The sequence below is a fragment of the Meleagris gallopavo genome, chromosome 6 (assembly GCF_905368555.1).
Source record: "Meleagris gallopavo chromosome 6, MGAL_WU_HG_1.1, whole genome shotgun sequence".
Lineage (NCBI taxonomy): Eukaryota > Metazoa > Chordata > Aves > Galliformes > Phasianidae > Meleagris > Meleagris gallopavo.
Window position 1 is genome coordinate 39,925,135 of NC_139409.1, and position 15,389 is coordinate 39,940,523.

Consider the following 15,389-nt stretch of genomic DNA (forward strand, 5'->3'; position numbering starts at 1 on the left):
TGGTGGAGGCTGAGGTCCGTGTTCTTCCACCTGCATATGTGTCCACGGCCACTGGGGACCTGAATCCCTAATTGCTGAGACTTGTCATTCCTATGCTAGTGAAGCTTGTGGAAATCTGCCAGCAGCAGATGTGTTGCATGCCCATTGGACGTGTTGGCTTCTGTCTATTTAAGATAAACATGTACCATAGAATCATAGGGCATCCAGAGTTGGAAGGGAATTGCAAGGATTGTGGAATTCATGTCCTGGCTCCACACAGCACCGCCCAAAACCCAAACCCAATGTCTGAGAGCGCTGCCCAAACGCTCCCTGAGCTCCGGCGCTCAGAGCCGTGCCCAGTGCCCTGTGCAGGCTGTTCCATGCCCACCGCCCTCTGGCACAGACCTGTCCCTAACTCCCAACCTGACCTTCCCCTGACACAGCTCCATGCAGTTAAAATTCAAAGGGGTGGGGTACAGTGCTCACTTCTTCTGAACAGGAAACTGCCCCAAAATAGTAAGCCTGTGAAATTGAGATAACATCATTGATTCCCATGTGCGTGTGGTGACATAATCTGTAATTACATGATCTCATGCGTTTATTTGCACGGTATGCCCGTTTCCTTTAGAACAAAGGATGGCTCTGATGCATTGAACAGCAATATTCACTCCTTTTCACCCTGAATTCTGTTTTTCCTCTGTGGCTTTATTTATTGTATCCTATCCAAATCCTTCTAAATAAAAAAATCCATAAGATTTGCTTGGATTTTTCAGCATTGCTCATTATTTTGGTATCTCATTTTCCAATGCTTGAAAAAAAAAAAAAACAATTCACAACAGCTTTATAGATGACGTTTTCTTATGTCTCCACTTCACAGGCTCAAAAATTGAATTTTCAAGAATTTTAGGTCAGAAATGCACTGATTGCAGTTGTATGTAGATTGCTCTGAAAATAATGCCTCCTATTTATTTCCATGGAAGCTACAACAGGTATGAAGAGTACAATATTATGATGTGATAAAAATAAATTCTCAGCTACAAAATATTATTCTTTAACATAGGCACTGCATTTTCATGATGAACAAGAGCCTGCATGTCATGCTGGTTTAAAAAAAAAAAAAAAAAAATCTGCACCAGTGGAGGTGAACTGCTGTCACCACTGCTGAATTGCACCACCCACCACCTCACTGTGCTCACATCCATTATTTGGTCTCCATAGACATTTAGCAGTGGATGAATGTGAATGGGCACCATTTTTTCCACATGGAGGAATTCAATTCTACCCTTTTGCTTCAGATGCACTTCCATGTCAGATGCCATTCTGTCAAACTGCCCCTCTGCTGCCCTCTGTCACACAGCAACAACATGGAATGAAATGTTGGTCTACTGCCATACGACCAACATCTGCATCTGATGTGGGCCAACATAATAAAGCAGGAGGCATTACTTTTGGAGCAGCCCTCATATATATATATATATATATATATATATATATGATGTTATTCTGTAGTTCTGGGTGCTTAGTTTTATAAAGCAGGGTGACTGCAGGAAGAACAGCTTTTTTCACAGTAATTTTCTAATTTTCTGTGTCTTTCCTATTGATAACAAAGAATATACCACTGATCATCTCTAATGGAAAACTGTATGGGAGGCTTGCTGAGCATAGATTTTTGTGGCAAAAAAAAAAAAAAAACAAAGCTAGGATTCGCATTTGCTTTAGTATTTTAGTTTATAAGGTACAAGTGGAAGATGGCATAATTTTTTTCTTCCCATTGCAATTCTTCACAGGCTGTACTTAACAGCTTTGTTGGTAAGTACAGATGGCTTATGGTGGTGGGCTGTTTGTGTTGCTGTTGCTAGTGAATGTGGTGCAGATAGAAGTCTTGGGACCGATAATTAGTATGCATTAAGTTTGATTCCCCAGAAAACCTGCATACACAACAGTACATTTAACAAGAAAATTTAGTGTAACTTTGCATTCATTGTAGTTCAGCTTTGTGTTCCGCTTAGAACACCTTGAGATCAGTTTTTCAGATAACATCTTGAATTCTGTGTAAGCAGAGAGAGAAGATAATGCTCTAATGACAATTGTGATACTGTTTGGCAGAGCATATAATTTATTTTCTTGATAATCTAGCAGTTCTTGTAATATGACTTGATTGTTCCTCTGCTTTCCAAACAAAGGAGAAACTAGGTCAGTGGGCTATCAGACAAGCTGTCGGAAGGGATCTGTGAGAGCACTGTGCAGTAAAATCCCTGTGCAACACAGAGACAATAGGAGGTATCTGATTCTTCATGGCACTTAAACTTAAAACTGTATCCGTACAAACCATTAACATTACATTGTAGCTGGGTTTGAAGACTTCAGTTCTCACTTACCTTGCAAGGCTCTCAACGGTTCGACTGCCTTGATATTTTAGTCCTCCTTTCTTTTTTTTCCCCAGACATCAGAACAAGAGACTAAAGGTCTTCCCAGCAAAAAGGGGATTGTGCAATCTATAGTAGGTCAAGGCTACCACCGTAAGATAGTCCTAGCATCCCAGTCAATACAGAATGTCGTTTATAAGTAAGTATGTTTTCCATGGACCTTTATTTTGTTATCATAACTTTGTTAAGGATGCATGTTTGCTTAACGAGAGTCTTTTAAGCTGTCATGGAATTACCATGTTCGTTTTGGAATACTCATGTAATGAGAGAGATGTGTTTTAAAATGCCTAAGTACTACCTCATCATTCGGGTGTCTCCTGTGTAGTGGCCAGCAGAGGGCTTAATTGTGTGCTGTGTATCTAAGATTGCTATTAAAGCTTGAAATTTACTTATCTATCTGAAACTTGTGTTTCCAGATAGCTAAATCAATCTTCCTTCTCTCACATTAAAATACATATTTTTGGTAATCCACTCTGTAAAACTGCAGGTAGAATCTAGTTACTCTGACCTGCATCCAGGTCTTTCTGGATCTCTGCTTTTCAAGTTAATAGGATTGGTACTCACCAGCTAACTCTGTATCTCTTCCAGTGACGGGCAGTCCTCAGCAATACCTGTAGCCAGCATGGAGTTTGCAGCCATTTGTCTAAGAAATGCCTTGCTGTTACTTCCAGAAGACCAGCAGGAGCCAAAGCAGGAAAATGGATCTAAACCTAATAATCAGCTGGGGGGAAATACAGAAAACAGTGAAAGCAGTGAAGCATGCAGGTAATCAGAATATTATAATTTTGATTGCCTGTAAACCTTTCTTTTTGTCCAAAGTAGCTCTAGGCTGGCAATCTGTGCCTGCTACCTGTCCTATTTTGGCCAGCAGAAGAAATTACGTGTGTAAACTCTCTTAGCAGTTGGGGTATCCAAAGAAGCAGTTGAGTTGCCTGTTGTTTTAACTGCTGCTATGCTAATTAAAGAACAAAATCCAGAGTTGATTCCTGTCATGAAACCACTTTAATGAATGACACAGAGGCATTCTTTTTTTTCACTGATCATCTTTTTTTTTTTCTGTGCTGCGAATGTTTTGTTTTCCCACACACCCCTGCAGTGCCTATTGATATTTCTCTAATTGTAAGTGAAGTTTCACATTACAGTGATTTTGTGTACGTGCACACATGTGCCATATACAATTCAATATATAGATGTCTAGCAGCTTAGTTATAAAGATTTGCTTGTGATAAGATTTCGCATTCATCAGCCCTGTAAGCCTGTCCTCCCAAGGACAGTCTTTCCTGTCAAGTGGTCAAATGATCTATAAGTCTGGGCTGATTCTGTAGGCCCAGGCTGGTATGTAGTTTGTTTACTCGGTTGTTTTGTTTTTTTTTTTTCATTGGTTGGTGTTTTTGTATGTCAAGGGTGGACATTGTGAGCTGCCCAGCTTCTCTTGGTGAGCTGTATGCAGCTTTCTGGGATGAAGCTCTTCTGATTTAAGTGAGACTTTTAAGTTAAGCTTATGGGGCCCAGTAAAAAGCAGCGATGTAGACAAAATGGTGGCCCTTACTCAGCTGTGACCAACTTGCTTGTGTTGCTTCACTTTGTCTTCTGTAGGGGTGAGGAAAGGAAATCATGCCCTGTACAGGGAAGTCCTTTAATACCTTCTGCTTTAAAACCAGATGCTTCTTCAGTGTAAAAAGTCTCTGATATTTCCATGGTCGTTCATCTCTTCAGAGTACCCAGGAATGAGGCGGGCTGTTCTTGAATTTGCATGTTGCATTCTGAAAGGCTCTAACAGGATTTGTTCCCTCTGACAAGGGACCCTCTGTGAGAGAGCAGTAAAAGATAGAGGGCATTTGAAGAAAATCACACTAATTGAACAGGGTGATTTTGAAGCAAATCCCACTAATTGAATAGGCTGACTCTTGGGTATTTCCTTTGTTATTCACTGGAAAACTATGACTACTTTCAGTGGTTAGGGGTATTTCTGAATATTCTATCTGGCAAAGGCATGAGGTATCTGCACTACAATGGTGCTGAGTATAAGTGGGAAGGTTTTGTGCTTGGTACATGGATGGAACTTAGTTTCAGTTCAGATTTTTTTTTTATCTCTTTGTAAACTACAATGTCTCTCTGCCAAGGTGCAGCTGTTAACTTCTCTCCCTGTCTCTTCCTTTGGAAGGTTTTCTTTCCACTTACTGGAGAGTTGAAGTTTAAAATAGAGTTGAGGGTTTTTTTTTTGTTTTCTTTTTTGTTTTCTTTTTTTTTCAGTGGGATGCAGGGTAGTGATTTTAAAGTAATAAAAATAAAGGACAGCTATAAATCTAAAAAGGCTGTAGCAGTTTGTAGGTTTTACCATTTATAAAATATATGTGTAATGACTGGGGGTAGCTGTTTTGCTGCTTTTCTTAGTGGCTGAAGGAAAAAAGGCTACAGATTCCTGCATTTCTGGAGTTTGAACTTCTTATACCACATGGAACTTCAAAAATAGCCCCAGGCTGTGAAAAGTGGCATGGTTTGTTTGGTTTGTCAGTCAGATCCTTCCCAGCAAATGCCCCCATTCTTCTTTCTCAAACAGAATGGTTAGGGTAAGAGCATTTGCCTCATTTTTTTGCTTCATATCCCTGATTTCTGGGCTATAGAGCTTTTTGCAGACTTTTTAAATGGGCTGAGTAAATATTGATGCTTATTCTACTGTGAATTTTTATATTATTTATAGTCGTTCCTTATAATTAATATTTTTTTATTCTAGCAATAAAAGTCACGAAGGGGATAAATTCATTGCAGCTCCACCTTCTTCACCTCTGAAGAAACAGGAATTAGAGAATTTAAGGCAAGTAAAAAACAAAATAGTGACAAATTCACGAATCAGTAACCCCCCTCTTAAGCTGTGCTGTGATTCTGGAGTCGGTACTAGCTTTTTTTTGTTTGTTTTAATGCTATAGCACTTGCAGTGTTGCATTATAACTGTATGTGTAAGGATGACTTTGTTCCTATGAACTTCCTCTCCTCAAGGATTTGAGTAAGAACATCTATAAACCCTCCAGAATTTCAGTTTAGATGTTAGATTAGTCTGTGTATGATCCTGCTGTTACAGGCCTGGCATTATTTATTTGGCAAAACAAAAAAATCAAGACCTGTAAATGACAAGGCTAAAAACCTGACAGTGGCTTACACGATTGGTGGAAGAGAAGGAAGTTACAGCCTTGCTAAGGCTGGTTTGGAACTTAGGTGGCACTATTACATTCTTGCTGGGTTTCAAATAGAGCAGTGCTCACAAAGAAACTGATTCAAAATCTGACTTCTTGTCATAGTTAAAATGACCATGATATTAAACAAAAATATGCATTTCATTGAAGATAGGTTTAACTAAGATCTACTAAGATAATCCAGTTGGTGACTATTTTTTTTCCTGTGCTACTTCAGATAAGGTAGGATTTCCACAGTCTTGTCTAAAGTAGGGCTTATATATGATGGCCTGAGTGTGTGGGGAGATGTATGTTTATGGTGGTGTTCTACTCAGCTCTCATCTGGACTAGAGACACAGTCTTTAATAATCTACGCTGTCCTTTAGTTTATTCCTTTATTTCTTTCTTTCCATCATGTCCTAAAAGTTTTGCTTTTTTTTTTTTTTTAATTAATTTCCCATGATCACTTTTTCTTATATTACTTAGCTATTAAAGTAATAAAGACTCTAGGAATACTTCAGTACCATTATTTAATGAATAATAAGTGATGGCAGCTTTCAGGTTGTTTTTACACTTTAGGTGCTTTGGTTCTAAATAGTTGTTCCATGATCAATAATGAAAACCTGGTAGAAATATGTTGTTTGATAAATCTCCTATGTTCTTTCTCTCTGTATCAGTTTTGACTTTGCTTTTCGAAAGGCATATTTAAGAGAACAAGGAAGTTTGCACTAAGTATGTTGAAATTTAAAGACAAATGTGAGGGTGCCAACTTAATACAGTGCTAATTAGACATCATAAATCTAAGCTGATGTGCTTGGCTTTGCATTGATTGCGCCTCTGAGCCTGAAATTTCTTAGCATTGTAGTAATGCAAGCATCCATTATATCACATGATTTTCACATTTAAGCTGTTGTTCCATGTTATGTGTAATATCATCTGTACCAGGTGATGGCAAAACAGAAAAATACCTTTTGGTGGTTAGCTTTTCCACCTGCAACGAATCCACAGTTTGCATACAGTAGTAAGATCACCCTTGTCCTGCCATTTGACTTCTATACCACAGAAGAACATAAATAAAATTTGACTGCAATGCTTCTGTGTTCCCAGAGATCCTTAAGCTATTTGTTTAGCAGTCTAAGTGCTCTCCAAGTGTTATCCGAATGAGTATGGTGTTATCTGGAACCTGTTTTCCCCAACAAGATTATTGTAGCTAACAGTGCTAATTATTACAAGAGGCTGCTAACTTGTTAAAAATCTCTTACAATGCTTGTACCACCTGTTAAAACAGTTTTGTTGTGTTTTTTTTTTTTTTTTTTAAGTTTTCATTATGGACAAAGCATACACTAATTTCCCACTTAAATGCTTGGGTAAACACTGTTCCAGCCTAACCACAGATAACCCATGTTTTGTAATGGCCAGCTCAACCTTTTCTTTACTGCATTGTGTGTAGCAAATCTACTTGGGGTTTTCAAAACAATTTAGCAGTAACCTGTGAAGAAACTGAGACCTTCATTATTTATTCTGAAGTGGTGTGAGAATATTATTTGAAACAGAAGGCATTGGATCAAAAACAGTGCACATACTAATATTGTGTTTGTGTGTAATGAGTTGCTCACTGGGAAGCTGAGTGAGGAAGCTGAAATCCTTATCCATTTGGGAAAAGTTAAACTACTGAATGTTGGCAAGGATTGTCCTGAGGAATTAGGGTCTGTATACTTCAGTTTCTCCCCTCTGCTGACAGTCACTGGATTGAAAAATCTCCATTGTTTTTAATATTGACATGGGGAACTTAAATATTTCCGTTTTTTAACATGATTTTGTACATCCTAATGAGAGTTTGAAAGACTGATTTTGCTTAGAACTAGTTCTTTAAAAATGTCCTCTGTACAAGACTTCAGTGTCACATCTATTGTTTGGTAGTTGTGTACAAATTGGTTGAACAGACTTTTCTCATAATAGCAGTAATTCCATGGTAAGGCTTTAAGGTTAACAAGAAGTTTGAGGACACCAAATGTGCTAAGACTACATGCTTTGGAAGCAGAAACTCCAGAATTTCCTTCAGAGTTTATTATCAATTCGGCTCATTCTCTGAGAAGCTTTGCTTCCAGCCTCAGATATGTGTCAGTGCACCAGAACTACCCCATGCTGTTGGGGCTTATGGAGTTGTGGTAGACCACGGTGCTACATTTGGAGACTCCTGTGTATTTTCTTGTAAAAGTGAGGTGGGTAATAACAGACCTTGGTGTAACCTGTTTCCTCACATTGGACAGCTTTGTGTGAACACAAACATGACAACTTACCCCTTCAAAGATAATAGAAATAAGGGAATAGCTTGATCTGCTTCTTTATCCTGAATAGATTTTAACAGTGGGCCCTTCCCCTGAAGCATATGATCCCATTTCATCATTTTTTTTCTTCGTTTTGACTCTTCATGAGCCAGCTCCAGTCTGTCATGATGTTTTGCTTTATTTTATATTTCCTTGAAGCCTTTGTGCCCCAGTACTGTACACAACATTCCAGGAGCATCAGTAGCACCACCACTAATTTCACAGATAGTAATGTAAAATCCACTATCACTCACCAGCATACCTCGTCCCTTGTCCCCACGTGCCGCACACTGCCTCACTTTGTCCCCTTAAAGATTGCTGTGGTCTGGTTGGCCCCGGCACAATACTGGAAGCTTACAATGATCCTCTATAGCTGCTGCACCCCCTTCTTCCTCTCTGCGTGGATCTCTGCCATGGCCTCTGTGGTGGTGCTGATTTTCCCCACCGAGTAAGCATCATCTGTGTTCTGTACTTCATGTTTTAGTTTGTGTTGTCAGCACTGAAACAAAAATAACCAGATGGTATATATCCACCACTGGGCTTAATTAGCTACTTTAAATTATTTCAGATTAGTGATGTTCCCTAAGTGGTTTAGAGATGCCATTTTTATGCCTTCCTGCTAAGTTGCGAAGGACTGGGTGATCTCTGCCTTGCCTCTGCCCTGCAAAATGAGTTCAGCCAAATGTATCGTTCAGGTTCTATAAACTTGCAGCCAGTGTGGGCTGACAAATCTTGTTGCCTAGACCTACACAAGAGGTTGTTTGACATAATCTGGCGGTTTAAAAAAACATTTTTCTTTTTCCTAGTGCAGAGACGGTTTTATTTAGGGAATGCAGGGGCTCAGTAATGCTGGAAGTCTCCAAAGCTTAAAGACGACCTGCAGAGTTTTGTCAGAATCCTGACTGGGGTGAAAAACTAGTTTGTCTTTTCCCTTGTGGTGCAATTCTTCTGCTCTGATTAGCTGTCAGATCTCCTGAGTGTTCTGTTCGCTTTGGCTGCTTCAACAATGAGTCCGAGTGCGCGAGGACAGCGTTGTGAGGAGGAAAACGTTGAATGTTTTCCTCCTCTTTGGATGGCTTTTGCTGAAGAGGTCTTAAAGGGATTAGATGGGGATGAGTCCTTAGAGCGGAGGGATAGGTTTCCAACTCAATGGGCTTATTGCTGTATGGCTGGAGCGTGCCTTTTGTTCAAGTATAGACTTTCAAAAACAAAAATAGTTTAAAAGTTGTGGTGAGTAGAAGACCTGTATTGACTGAAAGGGCAGGAGCAGCAGTGCAAGGCGTTTGGTTGGTGGGACAGCATCTCTGCTTGTTTAAAAGTTGTGCTTACTTGGGGCAGAGAAGAAAGAGACTGCTTAGAGGCAGGCCATTATTTGGGGATTTTCCCCCCTCCCCACAGTCACAACCTTTCAGAAATATTTTAGGTTTGGGACTTGAGTTGGGGAAGCTTTCCTCTCTTTCTTGAAAGCTTTTGTATGTGTTCAGATTTGATGTGACATTTGGGCACGCTAAGAGGAAGTGGGGGGTAGGGAGAAACGCTGGAGAAGTTTCTTCCCCTGCCTGTGCATAATTAAGGAGCATGCCTCCTGGGAACGGGGAATAAAGGCACCCCAGGCCCTGCCACGAATTACACGACTTACTGCGGGACTCAAAGTGGGCTTGACAGTTGCCAGAAGGGCGGCGGGTTGCAGCCACCTCCAGGCAGCAGGGCTGGCTGGGAGCGGGGCAGGAGGGCTGGGAGCAGAACAGGGCCCAGCAGAGAAAGGTCTGTGCCCCAGGACAGGCTGACCCCACCAAGCAGTGCTGTGGCAGAGCCCCAGGAGCAGGACCAACCAGTAGAACGGGAAGCTTGGCAGGATGGAGGCATCCCAGTGTGGGACTGTTGCATGAAGGTAGAGAATGGGAGTAATTTTTTTGCACAGACTGTCAGGTTTTGTGCTCTTTGGAAACAGGGAAGCCTGTGGCAGCCACAGAATGCCACATCTGAAATCAGACTCCTGGCAGAGGATTATAGCTCTGTGTAACTCAGAACTGGCAGTGCAGAATTTTATTGTCTCTCTGTGTACAGACGTTGTAAAATACAGGACTGAAATATGTTACAATTTAATTGACCACGACAATATATCTGCAGTTCCAGGTGATTTATAGTATTGTGTGCTACAGAAAACTGCTCTCCTTTGGTGAAGGAGGCGGGAGGGCAGAGAAGTGCAAATAAAGATCCAAGGTTTAACAAATAAAACGAGGGTGGGAAAGTTTCTGAGACAAACAGTGCTGTGGTGAGGTCCCTCTGTTATGGAGAACAGCGTTCTGAGAAGTGCAGTGAAGCTGTGAGGGATCTGGAGCACAAGTGTTTCGATGAGTGGCTGAGGGAGCTGGGATTGTTCAGCCTGGAGGAGGCACAGGGGAGACCTGACCGCTCTCTACAGCTGCCCGAAAGGAGGCTGTGGTGAGGTGGGGACCAGCCTCTTCTCTCTGCTACGGATAGGAAGAGATGGGATGACCTCAAGTTGTACGAGAGGAGGATCAGGTTGGACATGAGGAAGAATTTCTTCTGAGAAAGAATAGTGAGGCAGTGGCACAGGCTGCCCAGGGAGGTGGTGCAGTCACCGTCCCTGGAGGTGTTGAAGAACCGTGTGGCACTGAGGGACGAGGTCAGTGGGCATGGGTTGCTGGTTGGATAAGGTGATCTTAGTGCTCTTTCCAACTTTCCACAGATTCTATGATTCTGTGAATGGGCACAGTATTGCTGGCATACAGTGATTCTTGCATGACATGGTGGAACACAATGCGTGCATCTCCTGGTTGAGAAAACATGATTGAGGCTGCAGATAAAGACCAGCTCCTTGACTTCCCACTTTGCTGATATTGAAGGCTTAGGATTTATTGCTTCACCATTTAAAAACTGTCTTTCATTTTTGTGAAATCAGAGTGGAGCTGAGTAGTTTCTGGACAGTCACTGATAAGCTGAGGTCTTTGTATTTTGTGCTAGTGGATGGTTTATTCCCTTTGGGTACTACTTTTAGAATAAAATGTACTTAGCCTAACAAAATCTTTTTCATGTTTTTTTTTTTTTTTTTTTATTTTCCCTAACTTGCAGAGAATAGTAGTCATTATCTAGTGATTATTTTGTTTTTAGGTTTTTTAGGTACATGTAGGAATTCAGTAATTCCAAATATTTTCCTTTGAATGTACAATAACTTCAACTGAGAACTAAGTATTAATGTAGTGATGTTGTATGGCTTTTAAAAAGAATATGTAGGTATATATTTGTATATAAGCATTCATTTGACACCTTCATATATGACACAAATAGCTTTTTATTGCTTTGAACGTGTACAAATCAAGTCTGAAATGTTGCTGTGTGAAAATGAAGGTAAATCTCCAGAATTACTGAGGTCATACTAAGAACGTAGTGATAGACAGCATGCTCTTTGCTCCTGCTTCCATTTCTTTTCGTACTCTGTGTAAGTAATGCTAGCATGTCTTTATCTGGATTTGCTGGATACTTGTTAAAGAAGAAATTTCACAGCTGCATTTGACATCACAGAATATTAACACATTGTCTCCCCCCTTTTCTTTTCTCCTTCAGGTGCTCAATACTTGCCTGTAGTGCTTATGTGGCTCTGGCTCTGGGAGATAACCTTATGGCACTAAATCATGCAGATAAGCTCCTCCAGCAACCAAAGCTGTCAGGGTCTCTGAAGTAAGTCTGACGTCATCGTTCCTTCCTCTTTTTTGCTGGAGAGCTCTGAGCTGAAGCTTCTCATGTCTGTAGTAATGGTATTATGATGATGGTAATAATGGTATTTGGCAAAATTGGTAACGTACTGGTGGAGAGCAGTCTAACTTGTGCCAATTTTAAATGCTGGAGGCAGCATACTCTAGAATGTTCTATATCCATTAATTTCTATGTCTCTCTTCAAACTACTGTAGAAGCTCATCCTTTTGCAATGATTAAAGCAGGAGTTTAGAGGAGTCTGTAAGGTAACGTGTAGTTTTCTGCAGTGTTCTTTTAATGCAAGAAATTCAAGACTGTTGTTTGCAAAGATAGAGCCCTGTTCCTGGTGCCAAGAAGCAAAGCCTCTGTGTAAGCTGGAGCACTGAATTGTTCCTCTTAAGTGACACATAGGTTGGTTACATGTAAGAAGTTACTCTTGTTTTAGCAGATCTCACTTGCAGAAATTCTTTTGAGTGATGCTTTCTAATAATTCATTTCAGTCAACTATACAGTTAATGTGAAATGTACATTATACAATCGCATGCTCAACTTTTGTTTCAGATTAAAGCTTAGTAATTTACTAACAGTGCTGTCAGTCAACAGGACTCCAAAGCTGCTGAGCAGCTAAGCTACTGCTGGCTAGCATCAGACTTGCTTAGTTCTTTGGTAAAGTCTTATGTTTGGAAAGCTGTTTGTGCCCTATGGACAGGCCTGCAGATACGTGGTGTCCTCAGAATCTTACCATGCAAATATCTTAGAGAATTAATTATTATTGAATGCTTACTTAACACCTCCAATTATAGGTGCCTTGGTATCCAAGGGGTGTTTGTGTAAGCGTTCATTTTTTCCTTCTTGAAAGAAAAGCCATGGTAGTGTCTGTCCAGAGTATTGGTGCCTGTATATGAATTGGAGTCAGAATGGAGTATTATGGCAATACTTTACAAGCAAGCTAACTTTGTGTATATTTATTAAGTAGTAGCTTTCAGATGCTCGAGTTAAAATCTGAATTCAGTTTGTTTTTGATGAGTGGTGAATTTTGAGGGTTGCCATGCTGACACTTACGCCTGACTCTTTGCTTTTGTAGGTTTCTTGGGCATTTGTATGCAGCAGAAGCTCTCATCTCTCTTGACCGAATATCTGATGCCATCACTCACTTGAACCCTGAGAACGTCACCGATGTTTCCCTTGGGATCTCCTCAAATGAACAGGATCAAGGTTAATGAATCCACACTTCATTAGAACCAGTTGTGCTATCAGCTGCCTTCCTGCCGTAACTTTTATGTATCAGTGATGATGAATACACCTCATTTTAAGACCATAACTTGTTAGGGGCTTGTTGGTTGGTTTGCTTGCAGAGCTAATTTTCTTGCAGTGTTTCCTGCTGGTAGTACTTGTGTTCTGGAGCAGAAAAATATGTCGAGGGCTCACCTGTATGGCTAAGACTACAGTAGCTCTGATCTCAGTAATGCCTGCAATTTGAACTTCCTTTTTCTCGTCTGCTAAAGACCAAAACGATGTTTTCCCCTTTAATGGCAGACCATGAAAGAAAAAGCAAATTTGTATCTGCTGGTCTGTGACAATGATTTTTGTAATGATCTTGAAAAAGCTGTCAGAAAATGATGTTTTGTGGTTGCTTCTTTTTCTTTGTAGGGTCTGACAAAGGAGAGAATGAGGCGATGGAGTCCTGTAAGTACCAGCCAGCATATTCAGCAGAGTATGGGAACTTCTGTGGGTGATTCAGAACAAAAGTCTTAATAAAAGGATAACTTATTTTACTTACAGCTGGCAAGCAGACCCCCCAGTGTTATCCCAGCTCAGTCACATCTGCACGGACGATGATGCTGTTTAACCTTGGAAGCGCTTACTGCTTGCGGAGTGAATACGACAAAGCTCGAAAGTGTCTCCATCAGGTATGGGAGGTGAACCTCACGTGGCTTTAGGGACAAATGTGCTTCCTACAAAGTGTCATTTAGATCACAGCAAATCCTGGTGATTTCATAGCTCGTATCTGTTGACTTTGCTGAGATGGTGGCTCTGTTCTGCCTTCATGAACTAATCTATATCAGTAAAATAAGGGAATTCCAGAGTTCATTCTCGTGTGAACAGGTCAGTACTGTTTTATTTTTTTTTTTCTAGGTTATTTCAGAACAACAGAATACAAAGGAGCCGTTTCACTTTTCCTAAGGTTTTGTTTAATGTTTGATAGTTATTGTTGTATTCTAGAAAAGAAACTTCTCGAGGGCTTTGGCTCCATGTGCAGGGAGTAGTCTGGGGGGCTGCTGGGGGCCCTTCAGCAGAGCTTGTGCTGTTCTGAAGCTCAGCTCAGGACCCAGCTCAGCTGGAGCACAGGGATGTGCCCTCAAGTCAGCTGAAATCAGTGGTGTGCCAATGCAGTACATCAAGAGTAAGAAGTCAGATATGGTGTTTGTGTAGAAGACAGCATCATTAACTTTGTAGGTGAAAAATATTAGGATATAGAAAGCTTATGATGTTTCTTGTTAACTTTGTATTCTGAACCTTGGAGCATGGAGGTTACCTTCACCTCTCAGCAGGAAGTGGCAGGCTGGCTCAAGAATGACAGACTCACATTGACGGAAGCATACAGCAGATGGTGCTACTAATTAGAGTGAAGCAATCTTGCAAGGCAGACAATCTTTCAGTCTCTCCTTGCAGGAACAACCCTAATGGAATATATTGGTTTGAAAAATCTTGTGTTATGAAGGATTCCATTTTGTTAGGCAAGCTGGCCAGGGTCTACTCAGGGGACACTTTGAGCTGAGCCTTTCTCTTAAGCACTTGTTCTCCCCCCCCCTTCTGTTTCAATAAGGCTGCTTCGCTGATCCACCCCAAGGAGATCCCTCCGGAGGCTATCCTGCTGGCTGTGTATCTGGAGTTACAGAATGGTAAACAATTTTATTCTTTTTCTTTTCTTGACATTAAGACAACTAACATAAAGTGTAAGCTGCAACTTCTGAATGCGACTTTTGGCATCTTTGTCATCTTTCCTTGAAGCTTACGACTAACATAGGCAAAGTTGTAGAACACATCCATAGCATTTTAAAATGTTCTGTAGTCCAGAGTTGGGGTTGATGAGGAGAAACAGTGCTGACATCAGAGTTTTGCCAAGATTCTGGCAAACCTTTCAGGTGCAGTCTCTATTTTACACTGCCACAGATCTACCTATGGATCCATGCATCTGTACCCTCATGTCTACAGAACAATTGCTTGCAAACACATGGGGTTTTCTTCTGTTTGAGTTTGTTTGTTTTTATGGCTTCATAACAGAAGCCATAACCTTCTTGGTAGAAGGCAGGGGATGTTGGTATTTGGCTGGCAGTTCCTACTTCTAGGCCTGCACAACCCTCCCTACATGCAGCTGACTTCCTAACCACACATCTTCTGAACTGAAGTCCTTTACGCTTTGTGCAGTAGCCAGCAGTCCTGGAGAGTTTCAGTAGCCTGTAATGGAGTACTCTAGCAAAACTCTTAACTTTGATAGCTCTCTTCCAAATCTGTCCTTCTCATGAAAGCAGTTCAAAAAAAGAAAATCTATATGATAGGAAACAGGAAATCTTGCACTTTGTTCTGACTGCTCAGTGCCCTTGGTTCCCTTTTAGGGGTTCCCTTCAGGTGTCTCACATCACAGGGATGCAGGGGACTTGAGCATTTGTGTTCTGAATGGAGGCTTACAAAGCTCTCCTTACAAAGATGTTTCCAAGTTGGAATTTTGAAAATGTTTCCTTCTGTAACAAAGAAGCACGGAGCGGAAG

General features: G+C 40.9%; 1 protein-coding gene across 1 annotated transcript in view; it reads left to right on the top strand.

The window, feature by feature from the left end:
• The window catches only part of CNOT10 (CCR4-NOT transcription complex subunit 10), a 30,492-nt gene that overhangs the window by 14,284 nt on the left and 819 nt on the right, over positions 1–15,389 (top strand). The window contains exons 11-18 of the mRNA XM_085226406.1: positions 2,423–2,544; positions 2,994–3,170; positions 5,140–5,220; positions 11,491–11,604; positions 12,704–12,834; positions 13,270–13,305; positions 13,402–13,529; positions 14,447–14,522. Of these exons, the coding sequence (XP_085082532.1) occupies positions 2,423–2,544; positions 2,994–3,170; positions 5,140–5,220; positions 11,491–11,604; positions 12,704–12,834; positions 13,270–13,305; positions 13,402–13,529; positions 14,447–14,522 (865 nt within the window). The remainder of the gene's footprint in view (positions 1–2,422; positions 2,545–2,993; positions 3,171–5,139; positions 5,221–11,490; positions 11,605–12,703; positions 12,835–13,269; positions 13,306–13,401; positions 13,530–14,446; positions 14,523–15,389) is intronic.